Source organism: Vairimorpha necatrix, chromosome 5 (assembly GCF_036630325.1).
Source record: "Vairimorpha necatrix chromosome 5, complete sequence".
In the NCBI taxonomy this organism is placed as follows: domain Eukaryota; kingdom Fungi; phylum Microsporidia; family Nosematidae; genus Vairimorpha; species Vairimorpha necatrix.
Window position 1 is genome coordinate 613,443 of NC_088820.1, and position 16,997 is coordinate 630,439.

At 27.4% G+C, this 16,997-nt stretch overlaps 2 protein-coding genes across 3 annotated transcripts; both read left to right on the forward strand.

Moving 5' to 3' along the window:
* Nucleotides 1-5,920: 5,920 nt before the first annotated feature.
* On the forward strand, nt 5,921-7,613 carry VNE69_05087 (uncharacterized protein; the record flags this gene model as incomplete). The annotated part of the gene is made up of 2 exons (XM_065473568.1): nt 5,921-7,408; nt 7,470-7,613. The coding sequence occupies 2 exons, from the start codon at nt 5,921-5,923 to the stop codon at nt 7,611-7,613; spliced, it is 1,632 nt and encodes a 543-aa protein (XP_065329640.1).
* Nucleotides 7,614-14,286: 6,673 nt separating this feature from the next.
* Nucleotides 14,287-16,179, forward strand: VNE69_05088 (uncharacterized protein; the record flags this gene model as incomplete). 2 transcript variants are annotated; one of them, XM_065473570.1, is made up of 2 exons in its annotated part: nt 14,287-14,657; nt 14,700-16,179. In XM_065473570.1, 2 exons carry the CDS (start codon nt 14,287-14,289, stop codon nt 16,177-16,179), a joined length of 1,851 nt encoding a protein of 616 aa, XP_065329641.1. The 2 variants fall into 2 exon arrangements, with proteins under 2 accessions (XP_065329641.1, XP_065329642.1); XM_065473569.1 differs by lacking the exon at nt 14,287-14,657 and having other exon boundaries at nt 15,433-16,179.
* Between the last annotated feature and the right edge of the window lie 818 nt (nt 16,180-16,997).

A 16,997-nucleotide genomic window follows, 5' to 3' on the forward strand; every position in this document is an offset into this window, starting at 1 on the left:
AATGTTAACTTTAAAAAAATTTTATATCTTTTTATTGATTTTTTTTTAGCGGGGGGGGGGGGGTGCAAGAAAATGAAGTAGCGCCAAAAATGCAAAGTTGGACTATAAAAATGCAAAGCTTATAATTTTGAGAAAGAATTATGCAATATATACACAGATTAGAAACAAAAACATGAACTATGAAAACATCTACAAATCAAAATATAATTATACTGTCAATTGTGCCTAATATTATGATTATTTAGAACAATGTTCAAAATTAGAAAGATATTATTTTCAGATACAATGTGTAATGAAAAAAATTAGAACCAAATAAAAAAAAGCATTAGGATTATACAAAAATCATGATTATTGGTAACAATAAAAAAGTTTATTAGTACAAATAATAAAAAATATCAATGACAAGATAAAAAAATGAAACAACGTCTTATTTTAATATATCCGAAACAATCTATGTAGAATACTTTCTTAAAATCAAGAATGCTTATTAGAAATATAATAAAATTTAAGTGCTTAACATAATTGGGGTTTAATATTATTACTGAATATAACATCCTCCTCCAGACGGTTAGTCTCCTTTAACATACTTTAAATCCCCTACACCCTTAAGATTATAATGCCTTTTTTTCACCAACCTTCCATTCTCTAATCTCACTATATATGAATCCCCTGGACATAGCTCAATCACTCTTCCCATGTCTAAAAATCGACCCTTACTATACTTACTACATCCCTTTAAATTCTCATTCTTGGCAGCCCTAACTATCTGGTTCCTTTTGAACTTTTCTCTAAACCAACTTTTAAACTGCTGCGCATACTTCCCCTCTGGACTATTCTCCATACTAACATTTCCTGTATTATTGGTTAAAGCTTCTACTGGCGTGCACTTAATTCCAGCATGAAAACTTAAATTATATTTCTCAATAGCTTCAACTATCTTGTTCTCGAATTTCTCTTTTTGGCTCTTTAAAATACTATCTCTTACTTTCTAAAAACACTTTCTACTCTTCCATTACTTCTTTGCGACTCAACGCTGACCTTTCTATGACTAATATTTAAATTTCTACATAGCTTGGTAACTTTTTCGTTGCAAAACTCTTTACCATTATTTGTAATGATTTTCTCGGGGGTTCTGCCTTGTTTACACAAATCCTTAATTAATTCGGCAATTCCATCTGCGTGCTTGCTCTTCAATATTCTCCCCCACAATTTCCTTGTAAAGTAATCAACTGCTAAGACACAAAACCGCTTTCTCTTCCCTGAATTCTATTAAATCTATGTCAACCTTCTCTAAATATCTTGTTGTGGTCACTAAATCAGTACCGCCAGTTGTTTTTCTATTATAAATCTGACAGGTCTCGCAGTTCTTAAGTACTTTTTCGATCTGATCTTTAATTCCTGGCCAATAATACTGTTTCCTCAACTCATAATATACCGTAATCTGCTTCTGTGGCTCAAATGATATGACAATCCATTAAAATCTCTCTCTGTCTTGTTCCAAAGGCATCTCGCCTTCTCTACCACTATCAAATACCCAGTATTCTTTACCTTCTACTATTTTTACGTGCTTATTTCTTTTCCCATCTATTTGTCCATCACGGCGTGTTTCATTTCTCCTTTTCTTTTGTATATACCCTACTTTCCGCATCAGCTACGACCATATTTTCTGGAGTTCTATATTCTATCTCGAAATCAAATTCCTGAATCTTCTCTGCCCATATATTAATTCTAGCATTCTTAAAGTCGGGCTAGTTTCTAATTTCTCCCAACGCTTTATGATCAGTTTCTATTCTAAATTTCTTACCTCTTAATTCAAATTTAAACTTTTTAACGCCCCCCCCCCCAAAAAAAAAAAAAACTGCGTACATTTCTTTTCCCGATATTCCATAATTAATCTCCGCAATGGTAAACTTCTTAGACGCCCACTGTACTGGCACCCATTCTCCTTGATTATTTTTCTGTAACAGTACTGCGCCCATGCCTACATTACTAGCGTCAGTCCTCAACAAAAATTCTTTATCATAATCTGCTATTTGCAGCTTTCCTAGGCCTTTCAATACTTCTTTTAAATTATTAAACTCGTTTTTCATATCATCCGTCCACGTCCACTTATCATTCTTCCCTTTTAAACTGCCTGTCAACTTAACTGTCAATCCGGCGTAATTCTTAATAAAAGCTCCGAACCAACCCGTCATTCCTAAAAATCATCTTACATCTGACACGCATGTTGGTATCGAAAACTCTAGGGCTTCATTTTTCTTTATCTCTGACGGCATTATATCATCTCCATTTAAAGTGACTCCCAATAATTTAACTTCCCGTTGACAAAACTGAACTTTATTTGCATTCAGCTTCATATTGTTTTCCTTCAGTCTATTTAATACTGTTTTCGCTATTTGCTCGTGTTCTCCTATCGTTCGGCTGTACAACACAATATCGTCCATATACACCTCTACTCCTTTGCCTTTCATATCTCTAAAAATCCTATCCATAATTCTCTGCAATATCTACGGGCCATTCTTATATCCCATAACAATAGAGTTCCATTCATAAACCTTGCCATTAAAATCAAACGCCGTCTTATGTTTATCCACCTCCTCCATCTCTATACTATAGAAAGCTTCTCTAAATCGAAAACTGTCATATGTTTTGCACCTTGCGTAGCCCTTACAACATCTCTTATGTTAGACAATCTATACTCGTCCTTTTCTACAATATCGTTCAATGCCATAAAATTACTATCCAGTCCTATCTCGCCACTTGGCTTTCTGATTGACCTTATAGGATTCCTCCAACTTAAATTTGACTCTCTTATCACTTCCTTTTTAATAAATCTTCTAAATATAACTCTGTATCTTTTATCAACGCCCGCAGAACCATTTGTTCTTTTTTAGATACCTCACTACCCGCTTCTGTATTAATTTTACATTTTTCCAGTTTAAAATATTTTATCTCCTCTTTTCCTAGCTTAAAAACCTCTCCGAAACTCTTCGCATACTTATCTAAATTCATCTGATTCTCTTACTCTCCTCTTTAATAGCATATTCTTTTTGATTTTTCTCAAATTTAACTCTAAGTCCTCTTTTTGATCTTCTAAAATCTCGCTCCTGACTTGACTCTGATTCCCTACCTACTTCAATTTTGCAACTGTTATCCTCGTTATTCTTTTTATAATAATTATCTCTATTAATCTTCAGTCTGCATTCAAACACCCTATGCCCTTGTCTATCACAATAGAAGCATCTCGGTACTCTCAATTTTTGTCTGGGTTGTTCTCTACTAATTTCTTCATTTATAGTCCTAGAAATAAATTCTTTCATTTCCTCATATATCTTCTCTTCCTCCTCTATTTCCTAAATTCTCAACAATAGCTTCTTCCTTATTCCTTCAATATTTTCTTCCTTTTTGATATTTCTCACAATAAAATCTTTTAAATCTATCGAAGCCAACTTGAACAGCTCACTCTTCCATTTCTCTCTATCCACATCTCTCAAATCCAATTCATACAATATACGCTCTAACTCCTGTAACATCTTTCTGACTACTTGGCCACAAACCTCTCTAGTGAACTCTTCTTTAGGTATCGCTCCCATATAAGTGCTTAACATAATTGGGTTAAATATAATTACTGAATATAACATAAAATGATTTTTCGGAGGAAGGATCCGAAACACCCCCCCCTCAGAGGGTGTTCACTTTATTTTTTTGAACCCCCAAAACGAAGTGCAAAATAAAGGAGGAGCAAAGAAGAGACAAAAATTACTAAGTACTTATTACATTAAAAATAACAAATAAATATATGCTTGTATACAAAAATTAATTTTAAATGTAGTTCTAATAATCATTTAAAGTGTTGTATCTTTTTTGCCCTTCTTATTTTTCTAAATTTTTTTTTAATTACTGGTTTATTATAAAAGTAGATTTTCTTCAAAAATCTACTTTTATAATAAACCAGTAATTAAAATTATAAATATTATTTATATAAGAAAATTTAAATAAATGTTCAACGATCTATACAGATTGTTAAATCAAAAAAATTAATTTGAAAGATGCCAAGTTATTTAGAATTTTGTAGTTTTATGATTATATTCTTTTTTTAAATTAAATTTCGTATACAAATATATAATTATTTGGTATTTTTACTGTTTAAAGATGCAAGTAATTTGAATGCTAATGATTGCTCCTCCTTTATTTTGCACTTCGTTTTTGGGGTTTAAAATAATAAAGTGAACACCCTCAGAGGAAGGCATTTTGGTCCCCAATTCTAATAAATCAGAAGGGTAAAAACTGCTTATCAATTGTTATAAATATACAAACTTAAATTAAAATATAATTCTGTACATAAACGTATGTTTATTTTTTGTTTTTAATGTAATAAGTGCTTAGTAATTTTTGTCTCTTCTTTGCTCCTCCTTTATTTTGCACTTCAATTTTGGGGTTCGAAAAAATAAAGTGAACACCCTCTGAGGGGGGGGTGTTTGGGCATCTTCAGCCGATTTTTCTATTTTCATTTTAAATATTCATTGTATTTGATTCTAAATTCACTTTAAATAAGCGAAAAAATATTTATTAAAATTTTTTTTTTAATTCAAAAAGAAAAATCAACACGCCATCTGATAAATTAAAAAACCTCAATTAATTTTATAAAATATTCAGAAAAATCAAAAACAAAATAATATTTGACACGAGTACAATTAATTTTAAGATTAGGGAATGAATAATATATGGATGTATAGACGATTTATAAATAAAAAAGGTGATTTGTCTTTTTGATCATCTCCGAATAGAGAAAAAAAAAATCAAAATTCTATATTAAATTTCAGACATCATTTTAATTTATAAATGCGGAATAATTTAATTAATTATTTCAAAATCAAAGAACATAAGGTAAATTAGGGTGAAGGATACTTTAGACCCCCCCCCCTTTGAAGCGCTTCAATTTTTTTTTCGAACCCCAAAATTGAAGTGCAAAAAAAAAGAGGAGCAAGAAAGGGACAAAAATTTCTTATCACTTTAAACATTAAAAATAACAAATAAATATATGCTTTTATACAAAAATTAATTTTAGATTTAGTTATAATAATCATTTGAAGTATTGTGTCTTTTTTCGCCCTTCTTATTTTTTCAATTTTTTTTAATTGTTGGTTTATTATTAAAGTAGATTTTCTTCAAAAATCTACTTTAATAATAAACCAACAATTAAAATTATAAATATTATTTATAAAAGAAAATTTAAATAAATGTTCAACGATCTACACATATTGTTAAATCAAAAAATTTAATTTAAATATGTTAAGTTATAAAGAATTATATAGTTTTATGGTTATAATCTTTTTTTAAATTAAATTTCGTATACAAATATATATTTATTTGGTATTTTTACTGTTTGAAGATGCAAGTAATTTGAGTACTAATGATTGCTTCTCCTTTATTTTGCACTTCGTTTTTGGGGTTCAAAATTATAAAGTGAACACTCTCAGAGGGGAGCGTTTTTGTCCCCAATTCTAAAAAATCAGAAGGGCAAAATTAGCTTATTGGTTTATATTATTGTAAAAACTTGTATTAAAATATAATTGTGTACATAAATATATATTTATTTTGTATTTTTAATGTTTAAAGTGATAAGAAATTTTTGTCCCTTTCTTGCTCCTCTTTTTTTTTGCACTTCAATTTTGGGGTTCGAAAAAAAAATTAAAGCGCTTCAAAGGGGGGGGGTCTAAAGTACCCACCTCCGGTAAATTATTAGAATATGATTAGTGATATTATATAAAACGAGATATAAATATCTTATCATTTTAAATTAAAAAAAATTATACCTGTCATCTAGATTACAGACTAATTTTTGTTGTTATATCTCAAAAAATGGCGCAATATTTTCATTTAATTTTGTTATAAATAAGAATTTTAATGCTACCCCATTATGAATCTCTTAAAAGTTTTTTTTGTGATTATCTTTGGATTTGCACAAACCAAAGAACTAAATGAAATAATGAGAGATGAGCTCGTGAAAAAATTTGAAATGGGGAATTATCATTTTTGTGATAAGAGAAAAGATAATAATTACATGAATATACATGCAGCTTTTTATAGTGAAAAATATAATATTGAATTTTTTTTGAAAACTCCCCGCGAAAAGAGATGCATTAAAAAGCTAACAATTCCGAAAGAAAACAAATCATTTGAAGATATTATTAAGAAAATTGAAGATAACATAAAAACACTATCGAATGATTCGCAGGAGTACACATATCTATTTTACTGCGAAGATCGAAAATTTGTAGATTCTATAACTGAAAATTTAGTGGAAAAACTTAAAGAAATAAATGCCTTAAGGAGAATTGATAGGCAGAATACAGAAATTTACTATGAAAATATTTTCTATGGCGGAGATATATTGCAAAAAATAATGACAAAAATGAAGACTTTCAAAAACGGATCTATTACAGAACCACAATCTTCGATATGTTATTATGATGAATTATGGACACATAAAAAAATTGTTTTGCTGATTATCGACATAGAAGATGTTCTATATTTCTTTGAGTTTGCCATCGACGAGCTGTTTAACAAAGTAGACGTCAAAATTTTTGAAGATTGCAGTAGTGAGGAAAAAATTTTGCAGAAAATTCTTGATATACATAAGTTATCACAAGAAAAATTTGATTTGTTTATCAATAATGAATTAGAAGCTGTAGAATTTGATAGTAGTTGCATCTTTAAAAGATTATATGATCAAGTATTTAAAATTTCTATTGAAGCAGAAAAGGTAATTTTTTACATAGAAAATAAGCGTGAAAACACTTTTCAAATAGAGAATTCTATGCCTAAAAATAAATATAAAGATTACATAAGCAAAAATTGCTATATGGAGTTTCAAAGAATATTTTCTAGACTATCTAATACAGATTATATAAGAGAAATTGAGCTATTTTACGATTTATTAAAAAATCATAACAAGATGGAATTCTTTATTGGAAGAATTTTGAACAAACCAGGATCATCTTTAAATATGATATTTGCTTGGCATTTGTTTGGAGAGGGATTAACACATCATTTTGGTTCAGGTTTTACTATTGGAGATGAAGGAGACAGTAGAAGATTCAAATTGACAAAAGAATTAACAGAACTTATAGAGAATAAATATAATGGCATTGATCTTTATGTAGTAATTATTTGTTTAATATTTGAGGCGGAAATATATATACAAGAAGATGATTTAAGTGACGATAAATTGTGTAAAACATTAACCGAAATTGGTGAAATAATTGCTGAAAGGGATGCTACAACTGATGGTGGTTCGAGTTCGAGTAGCACTGAAGGAAATATAGATTTATTCGAAATTCTCGAGGAAATGGTAATTTTGTACGATGATGCTTTAGAAATATACAATGAAAATATTCCGGAAAAAGTCAACAGTATAGCACATTTTTTTTACTGATTTGAGCTCTATAAGTATCTATGAATATAAGGTGGAAGAACTTATCGAAAAAAAGAAAATTAAAAAGGAAACAGCTGTACAAGAATTTGATCTCAATGCAAGTGAGCTAGAAAAAAATATGGGAGAGTTTTTTAAAAAATTAAAAGAAAAAAGCCGAGAATTCAGAAGTCTATAGTGGAAGTAACAACATTGTAGTTCAAATACACTAGAACATTTATGGATAAATAATTGATAGTATAAATTTTGAATCCAATAGTAAAATCTTAGATTTATTTAATTTGAGAAAAAAAAATTGTCAAAAATAAAAATATCTATAATAAATAATGACAAAACCCATTTAATATGGCGTTTAAATAGAGATGAATTATTTGCCAAAATTAAACAAAATTCTTTGACTAGCATGAATAATCGTAAAACCCCCTTTTCTTAACTACAGTAAATCGTTAAATATAGTTTAAGAATGCTAGACTAATATACTTATAAAATATGATCCAATAACAAGCAGCTGTTGGGAAAACTTTAATGTATATTAGCGAATAATTTACAGTTATATAATGTTGTATACGAACAAACAATAAAAATTTCTTTATTTTATCTTTACTTAAATATATTTATGTAGTAAATCTCACAAAATAAAGTGCTGATTCTTATTTAGACAGTATGTTTTCGACCATGAAATTCAGCACCAAAAGTCTATAGTTTCTGTTTTTGCTATTAGTTTCAATTTTAGCATCATTATCTATTACACGCTTTTTTTTAAGTACCTTACAAGTTTTTTTCTTTTTCATCTCTCTAGCATTTTACTTAACATGTAATTGTCGTCGTTCCTTGGAGATTAACTTTTATATCTTCTCAAAAAAATGTTGATGAGTGTATGCTCCAAGATATACTTTGAGTCTTGGCCTTTTAATGTATTAATGTTATGTTATAAAATTTATGATTGAATTTTTAGTAGACGATATTATTTTATTATCAATAAATATTAATATAGTGAATTTTACAGGAACCAAAAGCAAATTATATTAAGCGCTCTTTATACCCTATCTTATAGAGAAGCATTAATTGAACGACCAAGTAATCGATGCAAAAATGATAAACGTTAGCAAAAAAATTGACTAATAACGAATATAAACATAAATAAACCATAAAAAGTTATATGCAGGCATTAAATCAGAATGTATCTAAAAAGAAAAGTTCTCTATGGTAAGAAGGGGAAATACAGGGGTTTTCATTTTTTAGTTCAACTTTTGCATTTTTTAGTCCAACAATTGCATTTTTTATAATCCAACTTTTGAATTTTTTAGTCCAACAATTGCATTTTTTAGTCCAACAATTGCATTTTTTATAATCCAACTTTTGCATTTTTATGTTCAACTTTTGCATTTTTATAATCGATTTTAAAAAGAACAGCAAAACCCCAGAAATTGATATATAATGAACAATCAATAAAATTATGTGTCAAATAATACACAACCCCATTTAAAAATAAACTCGTCTTTCTGCCTTGCCATTTCAAGCTATCTTACCATATTAGTGTAGAATTCATTGCACGAAAATCTAAAATCTTCGTTTAGCATATATTACAGATCCATTTCTACTGTATTATTTGAGTTTCGCATAGCACAAAACCTCGATTTTATTATAGAAAAAATTCTTCAATAGGATTAAACTGTGGGGAATAGGAGGCAAAAAAAAAAAGATATGCCTAATTCTCTTAGCTTACTCAAAACTTCTCTTGAATGATGAAATTTAGCATAAATTTTTATTAAAATCTTTTAGGATTTGTTTGAAAAAAATTTACAAGATTCCCTTTAATGAATTCGACGAATAAAGCTATTTAATACGCCCCTTTTCATTTCGTATGCTATAATATTCGATTTTAAAATCACGCAAAGACAACTTAAATTTTTTGCCTCGATTTGCAGGGACTGTTTTAATGCTTTTTTGTTTTTGTAAGAACCCCCATAATGCCTTGTATATGAGCATTAAATTCAGTTTCATCCAAAAAACCAAATTTTCTAATGAATATCCCGATATTTCCACGGCATATTCAGCTCTTTTATCAATTTTGTGCCGCAAATTACGCTCTGCAGGAATTAGAGATAGTCTTTTTCTCGTAATATTTAGATATTTTAGCTTTCTCGAAATACTCGACAAAGACATTGAAACATTAGCTATTGTATTCAGTTCTTCTTTGATTTCACTCAGAGTCTTGTCATTACTGCGTGCAATGATGTTTTTTAGCACAGGGTCGATAGCCTTTAATACTCTAGAGATGAAACTTTAGAACGATTATTTAAACTTGTAGAAAAAATAGATTCTCCCTCTAACATTTTCATATGGATCCTCCAAACTGTTTTATAACTTAAATCTAATGTTGTTTCAATATTTTTTAAGGTCAAGTCTTCGTTTTTTATATGTCTTTCAATCAGTTTTAAGACATCTATGTGACTGTAGATCTCGCTTTTCTAGGCATGTGGGGAGATGGTTTTCAAAAAAAAAGCCACTGAGAAAACTAATGGACTATAAAAATGCAAAAGTTGGACTATAAAATTGCAACCACCTGTAATAAAGCAACAGAAGAGGGGGGCTTTATGCCTTTTTAGGATATAAATATATTTTATGGAACATCAGTAAACTATCCACACTGTTAAGAAAAAAGAAGACAGTTCATCACCTAGAAACAAAATGCGATCGTATGATATTATTTGATTACACTTGAAGACACAATGAGGCAGTTAGATGCATTCACCTCCAACTATGCTTAATGTATGAACTAAAATCATCAAAAAATACGAAACCACGGCGTGCAAGAAATAATAGCGGTACATGAACGTTTGGAACCCGCTTTAAAATTTAAAAAAAGAGAAAAATAAAAAAAAATGTAAAAAGACTTAGCAATTTGCTTTCATAATGTAAGACGATGATTTTTAGGTATTTAATAAGATCAGAGGATCAGTAAAAGGTACTTATTGTGTTGCCTTATTTTGATCCATGCCTAGACCGCATATTTTTTGTAAAGAAACCAAAATTATTCAATTTGTTTGGTATTGTGTTTCAGGACCGTTAAAGTTTACAAAATCGACGACGAGATTTACACTACTGTGCTTGGTCCCTGCGATTTGTCTATGCGGCATCATATTCTCTTTACTTTCATGATCACAATGGAACTAGGTAATACATTCTCTTATTACCTCAAGGACAATAGCCGCGTGAAACAAGCCACAAGGCAAGTAAGACACAGTCTTGTTCTAAATTATTTGATTTTTTAAAAATAAACATTAATTTATTTCCATATTCAAACAAACCCCCGTTTTAACAAATTTTGTTCTTACCAATTTTGTCATTTTTTTTTATGAGGGGACATTCAAATTTTTATCCGGATTCCACACGACCATGTACCTAAAATGTTTAAAGAAATATTGTGTCGAATATATCAAAACAATGCCAAAATGTATTCGACATGTGTATCATTTTTTACATATATAATTATTTATTTATGGTATTGGTTTTGCACAAACATGTTTTAAAATATTTTTTTGATTATTAATTGCTAGCATGTTAAACATCTATAATTCGAGTTTAGATATTTCTTTTTCGAAACCTAATCTTGCGTAAATTTCTTTTTGATGAACAAAAAAAAATAATAAAATTCGAAAATTACAATTAGTTAATGATCTAAATAAAAAATAAATTAAAACAAAAATAAGGAAAAATAATTTTGCTAATTTTATATGTAATAACAATGAAATCTTAAATATAATTTTTATTATAAAAATTTATTAAAAATTGATTTATGTGGTTAATGAAAAAAATACAAATTTAAACTAAATCAACAAAACAGAACTCTTTATGATATTAAAAAAATTTATAAAATATATTACTAAAAATTTAGAACATGGCTCGCAAAAAAAAAGATATTACATAAAAATTTTAGTATTATATTATTTCAAAAATATGGTACATTAAAATAAATCTTAACATAAAAATACATTTAGTATTTTCGAAAATAAAATTAAAATCTATGTATCAGCTTAAAAATTTACAGCGACTACTATTATAATATTTTCAAAATATGTAACAGTCATATATTTTTTTACTGGATGCTCTTTCCTCGTCTTTAAATGGATTAAGTGGTTAAATTTTGTTTCTTACATATTTTATTATGTGAAAATAAGAATTTAATGTAAAAAATTATATTTTTATTCGATCAAGCAAAGGCGTTTTAGTCATATATAAATATTAAAAAAGATTTAAGTAAACTGTAACGTTTAATAAGATGATTACAACATTTAATGTTCAATTTCACACTTTTCTGATGGTTGAAGCCGTTATAAAATGTCGGAAAATATAAAAATTTTAAGAAACGATCCTTAATATATGTTGGGTCTCTTTTTTAAAAAAATTATATTAGAAGTGTTGTTAACTCCTTAAATATGCATTCCAAATTACTAAATTACTACTTAAATTCATATAAATTAATATAAAAACAATAAATAAAAAATCTTTCTTAGGATTACAAAATCACAAAGAAAAAACAAAATATTGAGAAGCTTTTTTTATAGTTTTGGTTAAATAATGAGCCAAAAAAGTAAATTGAATCATAAACGATATATATTTAAGAAAATTTCGTTGTCATTAGAAAATAAAAATTGTCGTTAAAATACTTCGCTTTTGCTTTTATGCGATTACAATTAATTTTTAAAACAATATTCATAGTGACTCTAAATTGAAGGGAACAAAAACTTGCTTAAATTGTAAATATTTTATTAGATAAAGAAAAGGTCTAAAATTGAAATTTAAATATTTTAACACGATTTAAACTATACCAAACAATATAAGAACAATTTATCAATAAAAATAACATCTGACTTTTACTATGATAAATTTATTAATCACAATCATTTTATTACACTAAGTAATAAAATCTATAAAAGTATACTTTAATTTGAATATTTAATAAAATTAACCAGCGTTTTACAAAATTATATTAGCATTTAAAATCGAGCATTAAGTAAATTTTAAAGATAATACATAAAATAACAGCTAATTATTTATAGAAATTATAAAAGTTTAACGTTCTAGGAACCGTAATAAAAAATCACTGTAGATAATAAATTCCCCAGTGTCGAGTTAACAACATTTTATACAAAAAATAAGACGGACAATACAAAATTTTTTTATGTAAGTTTTGAGAAGTAGTAAAACAGTATAAAAAATCGTATAAAACAAATAAAATTTTATTTTTCGTCGCTATAGTTTAGTACATTATAATCATATATAAAATAATTTATTGAGTTGGTTTTCCATTTTGTCTAGATATTTATAGCATAGTTTGTCCAGGATTCGTTATGGGATTCGGCTACTCGCAGACACGATTTTTGTGTTAATTATAATTATGTTGTTAAATTTCAACATATTGTTTTCTTTAGGATTAAAGTAAACTATGTACCGGAACTCGATTCTACATAATCATCGTAAAAACTAAATATGATTATTGTTGGTATTTGTCAGATTGACATAAAATTTAAACTTATGTTATTTTACATAAATATCAAATAAATTTTAGATGAATTTTATAACGTTATTAAAACGTTTAATAGATAATAAGATTTTTTTTGTCAACAATAGATAAAATAGTGATACTGTGATCACTCGGCGAATAAACCAACGAAAAAGAGTCATAAAAAATTATACTATTATCTCAAAAAAACATTTTGATTATTTTAGGAAAAAATAAATAAATATATATGTTTAAACAATTCCTCTATGTAATTTAAATTACAAGAAAAAATTATGCAAAATACACACAGATTAGGAACAAAAATATGATTTAAGAAAACATCTTCCAAACAATAAAATTATACTGTCAATTGTGCTTTATATTATCGTTATTCAATTCAACGGATAATAATTAGTGATAATTTTTTTCAGGTACAATGTGTAATAAAAAATTAGAATCAATTAAAAAAAGCATTAGATCTCACACAAAAATCATGGTAAATGCTAACAATAAAACAATTTATTAGTACGAAATATAAAAAACTGTTAATGACAAGAATAATAAAATGAAGCAACGTCTTATTAAAATATATTTTTAACAATTTATGTAGAATACTATCTAAAAACCAAATTTGCTTATTACAAATATTAAAAAATGATTTTTTCTATTATTATTTTAAATATTCTTTGTAGTTGTGGTCATAATAATTACCAAAAAACCTAGGTTTATTTATTTATTCAATTTATAGTAAAAATCAAATGATATTAAAAAAATCATTGATTGACATGCTATACTCAACATTTTGATTCTAAATTCACTTTAAATAAGCGAAAAAAATATTTATTTAAATTTGTTTTCTTAATTCAAAAAGAAAAATCAACACGTCATCTGATAATTAAAAAACCTCAATAAATTTCATAAATTATTTAGAAAAATCAATAACAAAATAATATTTGAGTTAAGGACAATTAATATTAAGATTAGGGAATAAATAATATATGAATGTATAGACGATTTATAAATAAAAAAGGTGGATTTTTCCTTTTGTCATCTCCGAATTGAGAAAAAAAAATCAAAATCTAAATTAAATTTCAGACATCATTTTAATTTATATTTGCGGAATAATTTAATAAATTATGGCAAAATCAAAGAACATAAGGTAAATTATTGGAATATGATTAGTGATATTATATAAAACGAGATATAAATATCTAATCATTTTAAATTAAAAAAATTATACCTGTCAACTAGAATACAGGCTAATTATTTGTTGTTATATTTCATAAAATGGCGCAATATTTTTATTTAATTTTGGTATAAATAAGAATTTTAATGCTACCCCATTATGAATCTCTTAAAAGTTTTTTTTGTGATTATTTTTGGATTTGCACAAACCAAAGAACTAATTGAAATAATGAGAGATGAGCTCTTTAAAAAATTTGAAACAGGAGAATATCTTTTTTGTGATAAGAGAAAAAATAATAATTACATGAATATATATGTAGATTATGATTGTGATGAATATAATATTAAATTTTTTACGAAGGTTAATTACGATAATGAATGCATTAAAGAAATAATTATATCGAAAGAAAACAAATCATTTGATGATATTATAAAGGAAATTGAAGATAACATAAAAACACTATCGAATGATTCGCAGGAGTACACATATCTATTTTACTGTAAAGATTCTCTATTTAATTGTCCTAATATGTAAAATTTATTAAAAAAACTTAAAGAAATAAATGCCTTAAGGAGAATTGATGCGAAGAATACCGAAATTTACTATGAAAACATTTGTCATAAAAATGATATACTACAAAAGATAATTACAAAATTGAGAACTCTTAAAAACGTGTCTATTACAGACCCACAATCTTCAATATGTTATTATAATGAATTATGGACACATAAAAAAATTGTTTTGTTGATTATCGACATTGAAAATGTGCTTTATTTCTTTGAGTTTGCCATCGACGAGCTGTTTAACAAAGTAGACGTCAAAATTTATGAAGATGATAGTAGGGAGAATAAAATATTGCAGAAAATTCTTGATATACATATATTTTCACAAAAAGAATTTAATCTGGATATTGAAGATGGCGATCAAGCTATAGTAGTAAATAATATTTCACTCTGTATAAGAACACGAGATAAATATTCAAAGAATGATATAAAAATAAAAAAAGTAGTTATTAAAAAATCAATTCCTGAACATCAATACTATATGAAAGCCAAAATGCTTAATGATAAATTTGATTATTACAATAAGGAACTAAATAATGCAAAATTTGTTAGAATATTTTCTAGATTATCTGATACAGATTGTAGAAATGAATTTGAGCTGTTTTACAATTTATTAAAAAAATATAACAAGATGGAGTTCTTTGTTGAAAGAATTTTAGACAAACCAGGTTCGGTTTTAAATTTGATATTTGCTTCGCTAATAAATGAGCGGGCCTCGAAAATTTTTAGTGATATACATTCTATGATTGTACATAAAGAACTCCATAAAACTATAAAGAGTCAATTGATGAAAGAATTAACAGAACTTATGGAAAAAAGGTTGAGAGGTATTAATCTTTACATGATAATTTTTTGTTTAATAATTGAAGCAGAAACATATATAAAAGAAGATAATTTAAGCGATGATAAATTGTGTAAAACACTAAGAGAAATAAGTGATATTATTCCTGGAAAGGATTTTACAACTGAATGTGATACGAGTATCAAAGTAAATGATATTAATTTAACAAATGTTCTTAGGGAAACGGTGATTCTGTACAATGATGCTTTAGAAATATACAATGAAAAGATCACAGAAAGGGTCATTAAAACAGTCGCATTATTCACCAATTTAAGTTCTATAAATATCTATGAATATAAGGTTAAAGCACTAATCAAAAAAAAGAAAATTGAAAAGGAATCAGTTGATGATGAATTTGATCTCGATGAAGATGACCTAGAAAACAGTATGGGAGAATATGAGGAGGAAGAACTTTACGAAAAAAAGAAAATTGAAAAGGAATCAGTTGATGATGAATTTGATCTCGATGAAGATGACCTAGAAAAAAGTATGGGAGAATATGAAGAGGAAGGACTGATTGAAAAAAAGAAAATTGAAAAAGAATCGGTTGTTGGAGAATTTTGTCTCGACGTAGATGAGCTAGAAAAAAGTATGGAAGAGTTTCTTGAAAAATTAAAAGAAAAAAATCGAGAAATCGTACGAAAATAATGGGTACATCAACATTGTAGTTCAATTTTATAAAAGGTTTTTTAAATAAATAATGTTTAATATATATAATAAAAGATTTATTGAGTTAATTTATCATTAAGATTAGATGTTCATAGCACAGCTTTCCCCGGTATCGCTCATGGGATTCAGCTCTTCACAGACTTTGGTTTCTGTGGAATTATTAATGTTTTCCAACTTCACTTTAGCAGCTTCATTCCCCTTTGCCGACACCACTTCTTTAACAGTCACCATATTCGCTAGTGCGCTTACAGCTCTAGCCACTTCATCTTCTCCTGCATCCTCCTGATCGTATCCTCGTCGTCGTTCCAGAGAGATGGACTCTAGAGTCTTCTTCATCACAATAGACTGGATATATGCTTCCAGGTAGGGTTGGATTTCTAGCTCCCTGATGTACTTTCTGTGATATTTGGTCACCACTCCATCCCATGTCATTACATAAGGAACTATTCTTGTCTGGGATTTATGTATTAGTCCCAGTTCATTTGCAAGAAGGTCATATTTTCTTAGTTTTTCATTCTCAACTATAGTAAGTCGATCCTGGTTGGTTATACCAACTTCAACTATTAAAATTTCTTTCTTCTTCTTGTCAAAAACAAGAATATCAGGCTTATTATGGGTTACCTTTATATTAGTGGATATTCTTGTATCTACTCTTATTTCAGCACGATCATTTTCTATGATCTCTTGTACTGAGTGTCCACGTATTTTCTTTGTCTTCTTAAACCCATATTTAATACATAGTAAGAGATGAATGCATCTAACTACCTCGTTGTGTCTTTTCATATAATCAAAACCCA